Here is a 15,070-nt window from a genome sequence, read left to right as displayed (position 1 = left end):
CTTGTATATTTATTATCCATCATATCTGTTCCTTTAACAATATCTCCTAAGTCAGCAAAACTATAATCTAATGCAGCTAATGCATTTGAAGGTTCGTTCTTAAAATATTCCATTAAGGAATATGATTCACCTGAAGCAACTTTAAGAAGTTCCTCTTTGAATTTATTCATATCCTTTATACCATTTTGCGTTTTGCCAAGATCTAAAAGACATAATTTGTTTCTCCTAGGAGGAACATATACTCCAGTATTAGCTTCTGAAGCATTTTTTATATTTCTGTAATTCCAATCATTCATTGAACTAAATGATTTTTTAGGACATTGTGAGAATGTACCAACTTTTTCACATACATCACTAGGGTAATATTTATTTTTCGTCTTTTACTTCCTCCGAATTTCCAGAAACAAGTTCCTCATTTTCCCCTTATTATTAACGTTCAAAATATCATCATCATTTTCTTTTTTCAAATTATCAATTTTTGATACATTTGAGTTCGATTTATTGTTATTTATAATTACATTGCACGAAATATTAATTAAAAAAATAGGAACATGCAAAATGAATAGATACACAGAAATCTTATTAAATGTCATCATTTCGAATGATTCAAATATGAATTATTTAAAGCAAAATTTTCAATATAAACCTTATTTAATAAAATGAAAAAAAAAAAAATAATGTCTATATTATATAAATCATAATAACATGTTCTTATATATGTTAATATAACATCATAATGTACATGATTCTTCTACATATTATAATTTACACATTTTAAAATATTGACATAGCATAACTCATATCCAATAAATAAAATAGAAATATATAAATCATTATATAAATTAATATATATATGTATATATATAATTCAAAAGGTTATATTAATGATTACAAAAAAATAAAATTTAATAAAATATAATAAATAAATATATATAATATTAATATTTCTTTAATTCTCTTAGATTTAAATATTATATAAATTGAAGAAAAAATTAATTCTATTCATTAAATTTAGTTAAAATATAAAAGCACAAATTCTTTTCATATAGTATAATTAATCTTTACTGAAACAAAGGACGTTTAAATATAAATACCACGTTCAATTATAATATAAATTTTATTTTTATTTTAAAACAAGAATAAATATATTAATAAATGAATAATAAATAGCAATTACAAACGCTGTTTCGCATTATTTTAATATGGTGCATTATTATATTTTATATTGGAAAAAAATATATAATTATCTATGTTATATATATTTAATGTTGCAAATTGGAAAATAAACGTTCATATGTATACATATAATAAATCTAGTTAAATATCATAAGACGCAATTTTAATTGACTATAAATATAAATGAACATAAATAATATATATATATATATTATATTATTTCATTAAAATTTATATATAATTACTTCAATTGATTAATGTAAAAATATTATTATAAATAATCCGAAATAATTTTATAAAAAAATTAATATATTTTAGTGTATAAATATTTGAAATAATATAAATAAAAATAAATATTCAATTATTTTTTATGTGTCGTTATTTGTTCAAGTGAAAACCATGCACGTTTTATTAAAGAAGAAAATCAAATAATCAATATAAAATAAATTATATAAATATTTATTTTCTTCAATATACATAAGATAACATATTAATAAAATAATATTATATATATATATTTACAAAAAAAACAATAATGAAATATTTAATTTTAATTAAAAGTTTTACTTATTATTGCAAACTTTATCTTTTCATTGTTTTAATGTTATTATTTATTTATATTTAATTTAAAATAACATTTTATTATTAAATATTAAATAATTGGTTTAATATTTAATATAATTATTCAATTTAAAAAGAATGTAATGCAAATATGTTTTAAATCATATGGTAAAAAAACATATATATAAATAAATAAAATATATTCAATTATATACACAGAACAAGTATAATATATTGTATATGTAGAACAAAGCAATGCAAATAAAAATATTTATTTTAATCATTTATAAACATAAGAGTGCTAACAAAAAAAAAAAAAAAAATTATATATATATGTGATTCTTATTTAAATCTATTAAAAACGTTCTTGTGTCATTATAAAATTATATAAAATCAAATATTTAATAATGAAAAAATTCCATAAAATGCAATTTATATTATTATTTTATGTTGTGTAATAAAAGAAAAGTCATTTATTTTTAATAAATTTTTAATATATTAATATGATTATTATGATATTATATTATAAATTAATAAGATTTGATGTATTCACGTTTGTACGTTTTATTATAAATAATATATATATAAACTAAAAAATGTCATTCATATGCTTTATAATGACTTAAAAGAATATTATAGTAATGTATATATATATATATTTATATAATTTTCTATTTATCTTTTTGTTTTTTTTTTATTTCATTTTTATCATATACAACCTTGTTTTTTGAACTTGCTCTTTTTTTTCTAAAAAAATTATTATTTATCAATTTTAATATTTCTTTATTATTAATTCGAACGTTCTTAAATATTATATTTTCATTAAATACAAACCAAAAAATATAAAATTAAATAGTTATATTATCCCAAATACTATTGAAGAAATGATTTTATTTCGTATTCAAATTTATTTAATCTTTATTAAGTAAATGTTTTCATATATTTTTTTTTTTTTATACTGAATTAAATTTTTTTTTTTTTCAGAAGATTTCTCTATTTGAATCATAATGCTTTTCTTTATTAGGTAATATATTATTTTACACATATATAAATATGTTATTTGAATATTTATAAAGAGTGTTGAAATTCCAATCCATCATTCAGATCTTCAACTGCTTTTTCATTTATTTCAATATAAAGCATTTTTTTTTTTTTTTTTTTTTATTTCTATTATACTATAATTTCATTATATTTAATTAAAAAAATTAAAGAAAATATATTAAATTATCATATATTTGTACAACCTGATTTCGCAAAATTATAAATATATAATTTTCTTTTTTTATAAATAAATTTTTTTTATAAGAATAAATATTAAAATAACAAAAATATCGTATTATTATTTCAATTTATTTAAATAAATATATTAAATGTTCAAAAAAAAATAAAATAATTAATAAATAAAATATTATTTATAAAAAATATATATTATTTATTTATTGGTTTTGAAATAAACTTGTTATTTCTCTTACCAAACCTTTTAACACATCCTCCGAATCATTACTTTTATTAAACAAATCAAAGAGGTTTTTTATTGCCGACTCATCAACTTTTTTTACTTGCTTATTATCATTAGAACGTTCTTTTAATGATTGGTATGCATCATTATCTCTTTTTAAATCAACTGTTTCTTCTTTTTCGTTTTTCGTATCCTTTGTCGTTTGATCCTTTTCTTCTAAATTGTTTTTGGTAGCTTCTGTATCACCCTCTTTTTGTTTTTCTTCTTCTACTTCTTCTTCATCTTCTTCCTCTTCTACTTGTTCTTCTTCCTCTACTTCTATTTCATCCTCTACTTGTTGTTCTTCCTCTTTTCCTACTTCTTCTTCTTCCTCTAATTCTATTTCACCCACATCGATTATGTACTTTTCTTCTTCCTCCACTTCTTCATTTTCATTGGATATATTATCTCTGTCCCATGAAGTTAAATTTATTAATTCTAACATATTTTCTTTTTTTTCATCTTCAGTGTATTTATTTTTTGGAGAAAAATCACCAAATTCCCACCCCAATATACGATCGTAAGGAATATCATCTTTTGACACATCATGGCGCTCATTATCTGTATTACTTTTTCCAGATTCCAATGTTTTTTTTTCTTCACCACCAGATAAATTATTTAATTTTTGACCTGTTCCTGCTTCTTTATCAACCAAATTAGTAGAACTTATATCTGAATTAGAGGAGTCACTTCTAGGTGTAATTTCTTTTTCAGGTGTGCTTGATCCACTTTGTACTCCATCTTTTGCAGATCCGTCATTTTGCCTATGGGGACTAGAATTAGAAACTTCATGAGATGTTCTTGTTACAGTACCTTCAAAATATTTTCCTGCGTATATATCATTATATATATTGGCGTTTTTTTCAATTTCTTCAAGTATAATTTTTAAATCTTTATTCTGGAAATAACATTCAGGACAGTATTCTTTTAGATACATTTCAGGTAATAAACCCTTTGAACCATCATAAGTATCTTTTTCATTATTAAAATATTCAACAAATAATTTCCATTCATTTTTCCTTGAATTAACCAAATTTTCATATTCATTAAATATATCTTTGCAAATATCATGACGCGTTTTACCCGCATTTATTACTTTATCATTATGTTTATTTTCAACATTATTGCAAACTGCTTTTAATAATTCTCTCGATTCTTTTATTTCCTTACAGGCATATGTTCCCCATTCTCTGAACCAACGGAAAAATTGAGGAACCTTATCGATATTATTGTGTCCTGGACAAATATTGTCAGCCTTATTCCCACTATATTTACACATCATTGCATCCCAAATATCATTTTTATTTTCTTCCCACAAGGATTCTCTATTAATAATAGGTACAACTGTTTTGCCTTGGTTTATTTTGTTCTCAAATATTTCTTTCAAGTTTTTTGTACGTAAATCATCCAACATATCATTACCTTTGATAATACTTCCAATATCAGCAAAACTATATCTCATTGCTTCAAGTGTATATTCAGGTTTCCCAGAATACATTTCACCCAATAATACTGCTTCAGAATATGCTGCATTCTTAAGTTCTTTTTTTAATTTTTCTATATCGTTTATACCATTCCTTCTCTGTGTTATATTTCCGAAACATAATTTTCCTCTCCTTGCTGGAGTAGGAACACTTTTGTTCTTACCTAACGAAGTTTTTACAGTTGTGGTGAGCCAATTGTTTCTTTGCTCAAAGTTTTTTTTAGGGCAGTGCTTAGAAGAAACCATATCTTTACAAATCGTTTCATTGGGACATTTTTTGTTCAAAGCATCTTGTAGTGTAGAATTTTCAGGCGTAAGTTCATTACTACTTACTCTACCATGTTCACTTCCACTATTAGTATCACTAAGACCATCAGTAGTATCGTTTCCAATTACACCGATATCATTAGATTTTACGTGATTATGATCACCTAAAGGTTTAATTACTGAAAATTCCTCATCTTGAACTTTTGGATCATGCGAATTTTCATTTTCCACTTCAATGTATTCTTGAGAAGTATTGGGGAGTTTAGCTTCATGAAGATTGCTTATTATATCTTGATTATTTTTTTCATAATTTAAATAATAATTATCACCTATAACGAAATTATTATCTTCTACATTTACATTGTCAAACGTAGAGACATTATTTCTCAAATAATTGCTGCTTGCGTTTACCCCAAAACACCTAGTATATATATTTACATAAATATCTATATGCAAGCAAAATAAATAAAATATAATATATCTATGACTTATCATTTTTTATAATGAATAAGAATATATATATATAAATATACTAATATATAAATTTACTAATAGTATAGGTTTAAATTACATATTTTTAAAATATGCAATATTATATATATATATATATATATATCAAATACAATTAAATATTCATACGACTACACTATTTATTTTCACATTTCACGAAACAAGAAACAAAAAAATTCTATAAATATGTATGTAATAATTAAGAAATGAGAAAACGTATTAATATATTATAAATATAAAACTAAATATAAATAATAATAAAAAAAAAAAAAAAAAAAAAATGATTTATATAATAAGATAATAATAAATGAAAACAAATATATATATATAATATAAATATTTATAAATTCTAAAATTATTTAATAAAATTAATAATTTAATTTTATAAAACTCACCTTTATAATGATATACTTTTGTTATATATAATAAAATTTGCTACGATTTAATTGCAAATTTAATTTACAATAATTCATTACATTTTCCTTGAAAAGAAGTGCAATTATAATATTAATATTTTAAGGAGCTTCCTAATTAAATCTATTAATTTAGTTTATTTTATCCTAAACGTTACAATAATTTCCTTCCTTCAAAAAGACATTTAATCTCCATTTATTTTGTGCATTAACACATTTTATTAATATTAATAGAATAGATAACATTCAAAATGATTTTTTAGAATTATAATATATGGTTTAATGATATATTATTTATTTTTTTTTTTTTTTTTTAAGAAAAAAGAAATATATTCATGTAACAAATTAAATAATCCGATATATCGTTACATGTATTTAAATATTTGAAAGAACGCTCATAAATGTATATATTTAAATTAATATTATAATTATATTTAAAAAAAAATAACAAAGAGAGAAAAACAACAAAAAATAATAATAGATAAAAAAATTAATTTATATAACTGCATGATTCAACTAAATTATCTATATTCTAGGTGCATTTTAAAATTAAAAATTAAAGAAAAAATAACGAATTAACGTTAATGTAAGAAATATTATTTCGGAATCTCTACAGATCATAATTTTTATTATATTATATTTTTATATATAAATGAAATATAATATACTTCTCCATAATTAGAATTAACATTTTTTATCATAAATATAATTTAATTCGATAATTTAATTTTCTCGATATATATATTTTCTTGAACATTACATATATGTAATATTATATAATTAATGTTTTTATTATATTATATAATTATATATATTTATATTCCTTTTAAATGGTGCAAATAAAAATTATTAAACAAACATACATATCTATATTATCAATTATTAAATTTAATTATTTTTTATTTTTTTTTTTTTAATTAATTTCTTTTCCTAAGAAAATTTTGTATTATATTATATAATTTAATTTCACAATTTATGTTAAAAAAAAAAAAAAGTAATAAATCGTTATTGGCATAATAAGGAGTTTTTATTTTGTTTCTTCTATATATAATTGATTTGTTAATTTTTATTTAATAGTAATATTATTAAATTTAAAATTGCATATAATGCACATTTTAATACAATTAAATATTAAGATAAAAGAATAATTAATTTATAAAACCCAACTCTATAATTAAACCTAATATAATATTAATAAAAATGCACAATCTCTTTATTATTTTTAATTTAAATAAAATTTATATTATATCATAAATTAAATAATTATTATATATTATAAATGTATTATATTATAAAATAATAAAACATGAACAAAAAACAAATAATATATATATATATATATATATATATATATAATAAAATAAAAATCAATAATTATATATATATATATATTTAAAACCAATATTATTATATTTATTTTCCTTAAAGTATTAAAAACGTTTTTTATTTTTATAAAACTTTATATATATATATATATTAATAAATATATATTATGTAATCAATTTTCCATAAAACATATAAATAATAAGAAATCTTTATATAATGGTAAATATATACATGTATATTTTTGTTTTTATTTTATTATAATATTATTGCAGCCAAATATATAATTTTTGTATTATTTAAATTCTATTTTTAGTAAATAGTAATAATAGATCTAGTCGTAATTTTTATTATAATATAATAATATATATATATAACATAACAAAATAATTCTAAATAATAATCCATTATAGCATCAAAATTATAATATATATTTTTAAAATAATTATAATAAAAAAATTAAATATATATGTTATGATAAATTATTTATGTTATAATCTTTTTTTATTATTTATTTGAAATAAAATTACCAGATATTCAGTATAACATGTTCTGTAATAATTCTCTTAATTTTTAAATGTCATTCTTCTAGTATAGTCAATAATATTTCCTATTCATAATATTTTAATTTCCATTTATTTCTCTTAATTTTGTTCTTTTTGATTGATTTTATTATTTCTTTTTTCCCTAATTTCCTCTTGGTTTACTTGTTCGTCTTCCTCCTCCTCTACCTTATCATCAATATTTTCTCATTATTTATAAAACAATCATTTGTTTTCTCATTATGAAGTATGTAATATTTCATCAGGACATTCATAATTTGTCTTATATATATTTTTTTTTCATTATCATCGGTTGTATTTTAAATAATTAATGAATGAATTAAATTTTGTTCTAGATCATTTTAATAATAAGTATCAATTCAAAAAAAACCTTCAATTACTAATAAGTAAAATCAAAGTTATCTAATTCGTCTATTATGGGTATAAAATCATACATATCTAATTATATTTTAAATGGTTTTTCGGAAGCATATCCCGACCATATTTAAAAGTTTATAAAAAAAAATTTTAATTATGAAGAACCCCTTAACTTATAATTACTTCAATAATAACTTATATAATATTACTAAAATAATAGAATAACGTTTTAATAAATTCTTTATAATTTATTTGATAAGTGTCATTAGTAGAAAAACACACATTATTATGATTATCATATTATACATTAACGTATATTAAATACGTAAGACTTAATTTAACTTTTAAAGTGAATATTTCTTTTTTCAGTAGCAATATTATCATTATAGTCTCTATAAGTATAAAAAGTATTATTATTCTTATAAAACAAATTAGTGAATGTGTGCTTATATTATTTTTTTTTTTTTTTTTTTTTTTTGTCTTTTATAAAAATATTTATTATGTTTAATATAGTATCTAAATTAATTTCTATTAAAATAACAATTTATATATATATATATATATATATATATATATATATAAATGCGAATCGTTTAAATCTATATATTCATATTTTCATTCTATATATTAAATACAAATATATAAAAATTAATTTATATATACCTTCAAAAATTATAATTATAATATAATTGTATGTAAATATTTACCTTTATATATTTTAATATTATATATGTATGTTTAATACATTCATAGTTATATATTCATAAAAAAATAAAATTTATATTTTTATAAGATTATTATTTAATATATTTTTTTACTTTGTTTTATTAAATATAATATATTTCTAATAAATTCCTTTTACAAAATATTTTAGAATATATATGAAATAATAAAACAATTGGATTATGCGAAAATACATACATATACATATATATATATATATAACTACCATTATGTTATATTTATAAATTTTTAATATATATTTGTCCAATATATATTTAATTAAAAAACAAAATATATTTTATAAATACATTTTTATCTTTATATGTATCCTATAAATTATTTTAATTTAAGTATTTTTAAGAAATTGAGATATATCTTTTAGTAAACCTTGTATTGTTAAATCCGCTTCATTATTTCCTTTTAGTATATTAATTAACATTTGAGTTACATATTTTTTATACTTTTTGTTTTCTTCTTTATTCTTATATTCATCTGTAAAATGTTTATGCATTATATCATCACTTGATATATCCGATTCTTTTGGATTTCCTATGTTTTCTTTCTCTTCTTTTTTTGCTTCTTCTAGTATTCCTTCTTTATCGCTTTTATTATTTTCATCATTATATTCTTCATAAGCATCTTCATCATTGTCTTCATTATTTTCTTCTAATATATCAGAAATTTCAAATGATTGTTTTTCTTCAGTATAGTCTATATCTTCTATACCCTCATCGTTCCTTCCTTCATATTCTATTTCTTCCTTTACTTCTTCATCATTTTCTTGTAATTCATATTTTTCCTTCGATAAATCATTTATTAATTCCAACATATTTGTTTCTTTAGTATCAGGTATTTTGTTATGCGAAGAAGCATCAGGACTATCTGTTACTTTCGAGGCTTTATATTTAAAAGAATAATCATAACCTCCACCAAAGGCACTGCCATCATCAACAACAAGATCTTCATTACTTTCTTTGCTTCTTGATATAGATCGTGCAGGTTTGGGTATACTTAGTGATTTCCCCTCTTTATTTGAAAATGAAGAATCGTAACCTCCACCAAAGGCACTACCATCATCAACAACAAGATCTTCATTACGTTCATTACTTCTTGGTATAGATTGTGCAGGTTTGGATACACTTAATGGTTTGTCAACTTTTTTTGAAAATGAATAATCGTAGCCTCCACCAAAGGCACTACCATCATCAACAACAAGATCTTCATTACTTTCACTACTTCTTAATATAGATTGTGCAGGTTTGGGTATACTTAGTGATTTCCCCTCTTTATTTGAAAATGAATAATCGTAGCCTCCACCAAAGGCACTACCATCATCAACAACAAGATCTTCATTACTTTCACTACTTCTTAATATAGATTGTGCAGGTTTGGGTATACTTAGTGATTTCCCCTCTTTATTTGAAAATGAATAATCGTAACCTCCACCAAAAGCACTACCATCATCAACAACAAGATCTTCATTACTTTCTTTGCTTCTTGATAGAGATCGTGCAGTTTTGGGTATATTTAGTGATTTCCCCTCTTTATTTGAAAATGAAGAATCGTAACCTCCACCAAAGGCACTACCATCATCAACAACAAGATCTTCATTACGTTCATTACTTCTTGGTATAGATTGTGCAGTTTTGGATACACTTAATGGTTTGTCAACTTTTTTTGAAAATGAATAATCGTAACCTCCACCAAAGGCACTACCGTCATCAATAGTTAAATCGATTCCATCATCCTTACCTTCTATAATAGCTGCATATTTATTAGAATGTAAAAAGTTATCCTTTTTGTTCTCTATTCCATTTCTCAAATTATTTCTGGTCTGAAATATATTATTATTTCCATAAACACCATTTAGATATAAATGTGAAAAAAAAAAAAAAAATATAAATTTATTAATAGTTTTATTCATTATAAAAATTATTTAATGGTATATAAATGTACATATAAATGTCTATTTTATTATATATTATTAATATTATATATATATATTTATTTAATATTATTAATCAATTATATAATGCATTTAATTTTTAATTTATAAATTAAAACAAATTAACCTATATTCTTTATATTCTTTTAAATAATTGATAGATTATTTTAAAAATAAACTTATAATTTTATTAATAAATTATAAAAAAAAAATAAATAAATAAATAAATAAATAAATTAGATATAATAACATAATAAATTTATTATATTACTTCATATATGTTATAATGTAAATGTATATTAAAAATTAAAGTCAAACAAAAACGCTAGAAATCAAAATTATACATACTTGAATTAAGATTAATTATTTTTCAATTTATAATATTCATTAATTCGTTTTTATATATTTAAAATGTTAATAGAATATTTTAAAATATTCGAAAAGTGTGTAATTTATTTAATTCAAATAAATTAACAAGAATTATCATTGTCTATAATTTTTTAACATTGCATATTAGGAATAAATAAACTAATTAAAAATATCTACAAAATCAAATAATAATTAAGCAACACGAAAATATGCATTTAAAATAAATCTTACTATTATACTTATACATAAAATTTTATAATAATCTTAAAATAAATAAATTACTGCAACCCCGAAAAAAAAAAAAAATATAATAATTTAATAATAAATTAAATATAAACAATCAAAATAATATTAAATTAAATTATATGTTTATTATTTTATCAAATAATAATATAATAATTATTATAAATAAATATAAAAATATAATTCAAACATTAAATGGTTCAAATATTTTAATAATATATATATCATAACGTTTCAAAACCAACATGCACCTTTTGGAAAATAATAATGGAAAAATTATAAAGAGGGAAATCAAATATTTGGATGAAAATTCTTAATTAATTTATTAAATTAATATATTTACAGATTTATTCAATATTAAAAAAATGAAACAAAACATATACCTATATATATATATGTTGCAATAATTTTAAGAATTTATCATATATTTAAATAAAATTATTATATTAAAAAATAAAAAAATTATCTAAAACATATATATAATTTATAAGTCAATAACACCACATATAATATATTATTTTAAACCTCTAATAATAATATTTGGATTAAATATTTTTATTAATATAATATAATTACTAATATTATAATGTTATATATATATATATATATATTGTATCTTTATTTTTCTATTAAAATAATTTTCAATAATTATTTAAAAAAACAATTAACTCTTTTGCTAAATCTTTTAGTGATGGATCTAATTGATTATTAGTTTGTAATAAATTAACTAATATATTTACATGATCTTCTAATGAATTTTTTCCTTCGGCTTTTTTTTTATATTCTTCATAAATTAATCTATGAGCTTTTTCATCTTGTGCAGAATCTAATTTCATTTGTTCTTCGAATATATCATTTCTAGTATTTTTTTCAATATCTTCTAAATTTACATCATCCTCATCATTTTCGTTTTCTTGTAATTGATCATCAACAATTTCGTTCTCTTCTTCCATATCGAAATTATCTTCTATTGCTTCATTTTCTTGAATTTCAGGCTTTGTGTCTTCATTTTCTTTAATTATATCTTCTTTTTCCCATGAGGTAATTTTTATATGTTCTAGGAAAGCCTTATCTTTCTTATTGTCATTTGGTTTATAAGTTGGAGCACCACCTCCAAATTCCCATGCAAAAAAACGGTTAAGTGGATCTCCGTTTTGATTGTTTTCATTTCTATTGTTTGCTATTGGTGCTTGAGGTCTAGAAGGTCTTCCTTGTTCTACATCTTGAGATACATTTCCAGGTGGGGATGTATTTGAAGGTTCTGATCTATCATCACTAGATCCAATAGAAGGTGATACAACTGTTCCTTCAGATTTTTCCTTTTTATTAGAACTAGATGATTTTAGAAAATTAACAATTCCTGAAGTAAACGAGCCAAACAATCCTCCATACTTCAATTTTTCGTCTTCTAATTGATATCGTTCATTTTTGTAATTATCAGTTGTAGGTTGTGTATCTTTTAATTTATTCTCAGTATCTACAGATATACCATTATAGTATACATTATTATCTGCACTTTCTTGAACATCATCTGAATTATCAATTATAGTATTTTTTGTCACATTTGTTTTTAATAAATTATTACTATTTTTCTCTCCTTCATTATTATACATATTTAAAATGTCATTCTGTTTTTCTATACTATCTGAAGTTTGCAATTGAGTTTTAATATTATCATTTTTATTTTCTATATTTTTGTCATTTATTGAAGAACCATTTCTTACATTCTTTTGTTTCTCTTTTTTAATTTTCTTACTTATAGTATTGCTTTGAAATAAAGACAAATTTAATATTAGAAAAATATAAAATATAATATTCAAAAACTTATTCATCTTTTATTATTTATTTATTTTTTATAAAAAACAAATTATAAATATGAAGATAAATAAAAAATATACGTATATATTTTAATATGTGAATATTTATTAGAAAAATTTAATAATATAAATCTAAAAATAAGAAAAGAAATATTAAAAAAAAAAAAAAAAAAATTATTTTCTTAAATTATAAAATAATTATTCTGAAATAAGTATAGTGTAATTAAAATTATTACATGGAAATTTTGATAACGTTGGAAAATTAAGAGAATTTTAAAAAGAAAAAAATGAAATATTATAAACATATATGATATATTAAACAAAAATTAAAAAAAAACAAAAAAAGGACAAACTCTTTATGCTTATTCTTCTACATTTTGGTTGTAACTTAACTGCGTATATAAGAAGTTTTCATTTTTATTTATTTTTTTTTTTTTTTTATAATAAAGAACCCATATTTATTTTGTAATATATATATGTGTATATATATAATTTTTTTTTTTTTTTTTCTGCGTGTACATTTTTTCTCCATAGTTGACCAACAAAAGAATTAATATTTTTTAATAGCATGAAAACAAAAAATTTGTTAAAACAAGAACAAATAAGTACAGCATTTACGAAAAAAAGAAAAGAATTTACACGAACTTTTTATTATTCTATAAAAATATTATTTCACTTTGATAGTTATAAAAATTAAAAGTACTTAAATATTAAGGTGGACAACTATTATATATATATATATATATATATTATTTTAAAAGTGTTATTTTAATATTTTCCTATATATAAATATATATATATATATATAATATATATATATATATATATAATAAACATTTAGTTGTATTCTTGTTCATTGCTTAACTTTTTTTTTTTTTTTTATTATTATAATTTTTAAGACTTTATCAACATTTTTACAATATTTAAATATTTAAAACAAAATATTATTAATTTTATTTTTAAATAATTTAATATTACAATTAAAAACAAATGTGTTAAGATAATGAAGAAATAAGTTAATAATTAAAACATTTATTAATGAATAAGTGAAAGTAAAAAAAAACAAAAAAAAAAAAAAAAAAAATATGATAAATATGAAAAATAATTAAAAAAATTTTTTTAATGCACATAATTAAAAAAATAAAATAACATAAAAATGGATTCCATTTTTTTTTTTTTTTTTTTTTTTAATTTATATATTAATTTCAATGTACATTTAGGTAAAAAAAAAAAAACAAAAAAAACAAGTGCAAATAAAAAAAAATAATAATAAAGCAAATTAAATAAAACAAACAAAAAAAAAAAAGAATAAAAGAATAAAATAAAAGACTCATATATATATATATATATATATATATATATATTTATATATATTTATATTCACTTTCTTTTTAAAATATATTCGAATAATTATCTTTTACACATTTTATGATAACTCATGTAAAAATAATAGGACAACTTAATATTATTATACTCTATAAAAAAATAGGTTTATAATTAAAAATAAATGATACATTATATATGGAAACATTTTTTATGGATATAAAGTACTTAAATTCATTTCATTTAAAAAATTTTACAAGGTTCTTTAAATTTTCTTTAAATAAATCGTTTTTATTAATTAAGTCAAGGATAACTTTAAATAATTCCTAATGAGATTCTTTAAAATCACTAGAATCCTTAATTTCCTCTGAAGCAGCATCATTTAAATCATTTTTGTTTACTTTTTCAACTACTGCAGCTACAGATTCGGTTTCTACTTCTTCATCATTTATAGATTCAGTTTCTATTTCAATCTCTTCAATTACAGATTCGGTTTCTC

At 19.3% G+C, this 15,070-nt stretch overlaps 3 protein-coding genes and 2 pseudogenes across 5 annotated transcripts; all 5 read right to left on the bottom strand.

The window, feature by feature from the left end:
- PADL01_0026800 lies at window positions 1-596 on the bottom strand (annotated as a pseudogene). The gene is made up of 2 exons: window positions 385-596; window positions 1-300 (listed from the first exon to the last, which is right to left on the bottom strand). Coding segments are annotated over exons 1-2 (512 nt in total).
- Window positions 597-3,173: 2,577 nt separating this feature from the next.
- PADL01_0026700 (conserved Plasmodium protein, unknown function) lies at window positions 3,174-5,480 on the bottom strand (the record flags this gene model as incomplete). Its single annotated transcript, XM_028680499.1, has 1 exon — window positions 3,174-5,480. One exon carries the CDS (start codon window positions 5,478-5,480, stop codon window positions 3,174-3,176), a length of 2,307 nt encoding a protein of 768 aa, XP_028541277.1.
- A 3,740-nt stretch (window positions 5,481-9,220) lies between these two features.
- PADL01_0026600 (Hypotetical protein) lies at window positions 9,221-10,798 on the bottom strand (the record flags this gene model as incomplete). The annotated part of the gene is made up of 1 exon (XM_028680498.1): window positions 9,221-10,798. The coding sequence occupies one exon, from the start codon at window positions 10,796-10,798 to the stop codon at window positions 9,221-9,223; it is 1,578 nt and encodes a 525-aa protein (XP_028541276.1).
- Window positions 10,799-12,072: 1,274 nt separating this feature from the next.
- PADL01_0026500 (merozoite surface protein, putative) lies at window positions 12,073-13,263 on the bottom strand (the record flags this gene model as incomplete). The annotated part of the gene is made up of 1 exon (XM_028680497.1): window positions 12,073-13,263. The coding sequence occupies one exon, from the start codon at window positions 13,261-13,263 to the stop codon at window positions 12,073-12,075; it is 1,191 nt and encodes a 396-aa protein (XP_028541275.1).
- Window positions 13,264-14,897: 1,634 nt separating this feature from the next.
- Window positions 14,898-15,068, bottom strand: PADL01_0026400 (annotated as a pseudogene). Its single transcript has one exon. A coding segment is annotated over exon 1 (171 nt).
- Between the last annotated feature and the right edge of the window lie 2 nt (window positions 15,069-15,070).

Source organism: Plasmodium sp. gorilla clade G2 (genome assembly GCF_900097015.1).
Source record: "Plasmodium sp. gorilla clade G2 genome assembly, contig: PADLG01_00_36, whole genome shotgun sequence".
NCBI classification, from domain to species: Eukaryota; Apicomplexa; class Aconoidasida; order Haemosporida; family Plasmodiidae; genus Plasmodium; species Plasmodium adleri (nom. inval.).
The sequence above is the reverse complement of the archived record's forward strand: the minus strand, read 5'-3'. Positions and strand labels throughout refer to the sequence as shown.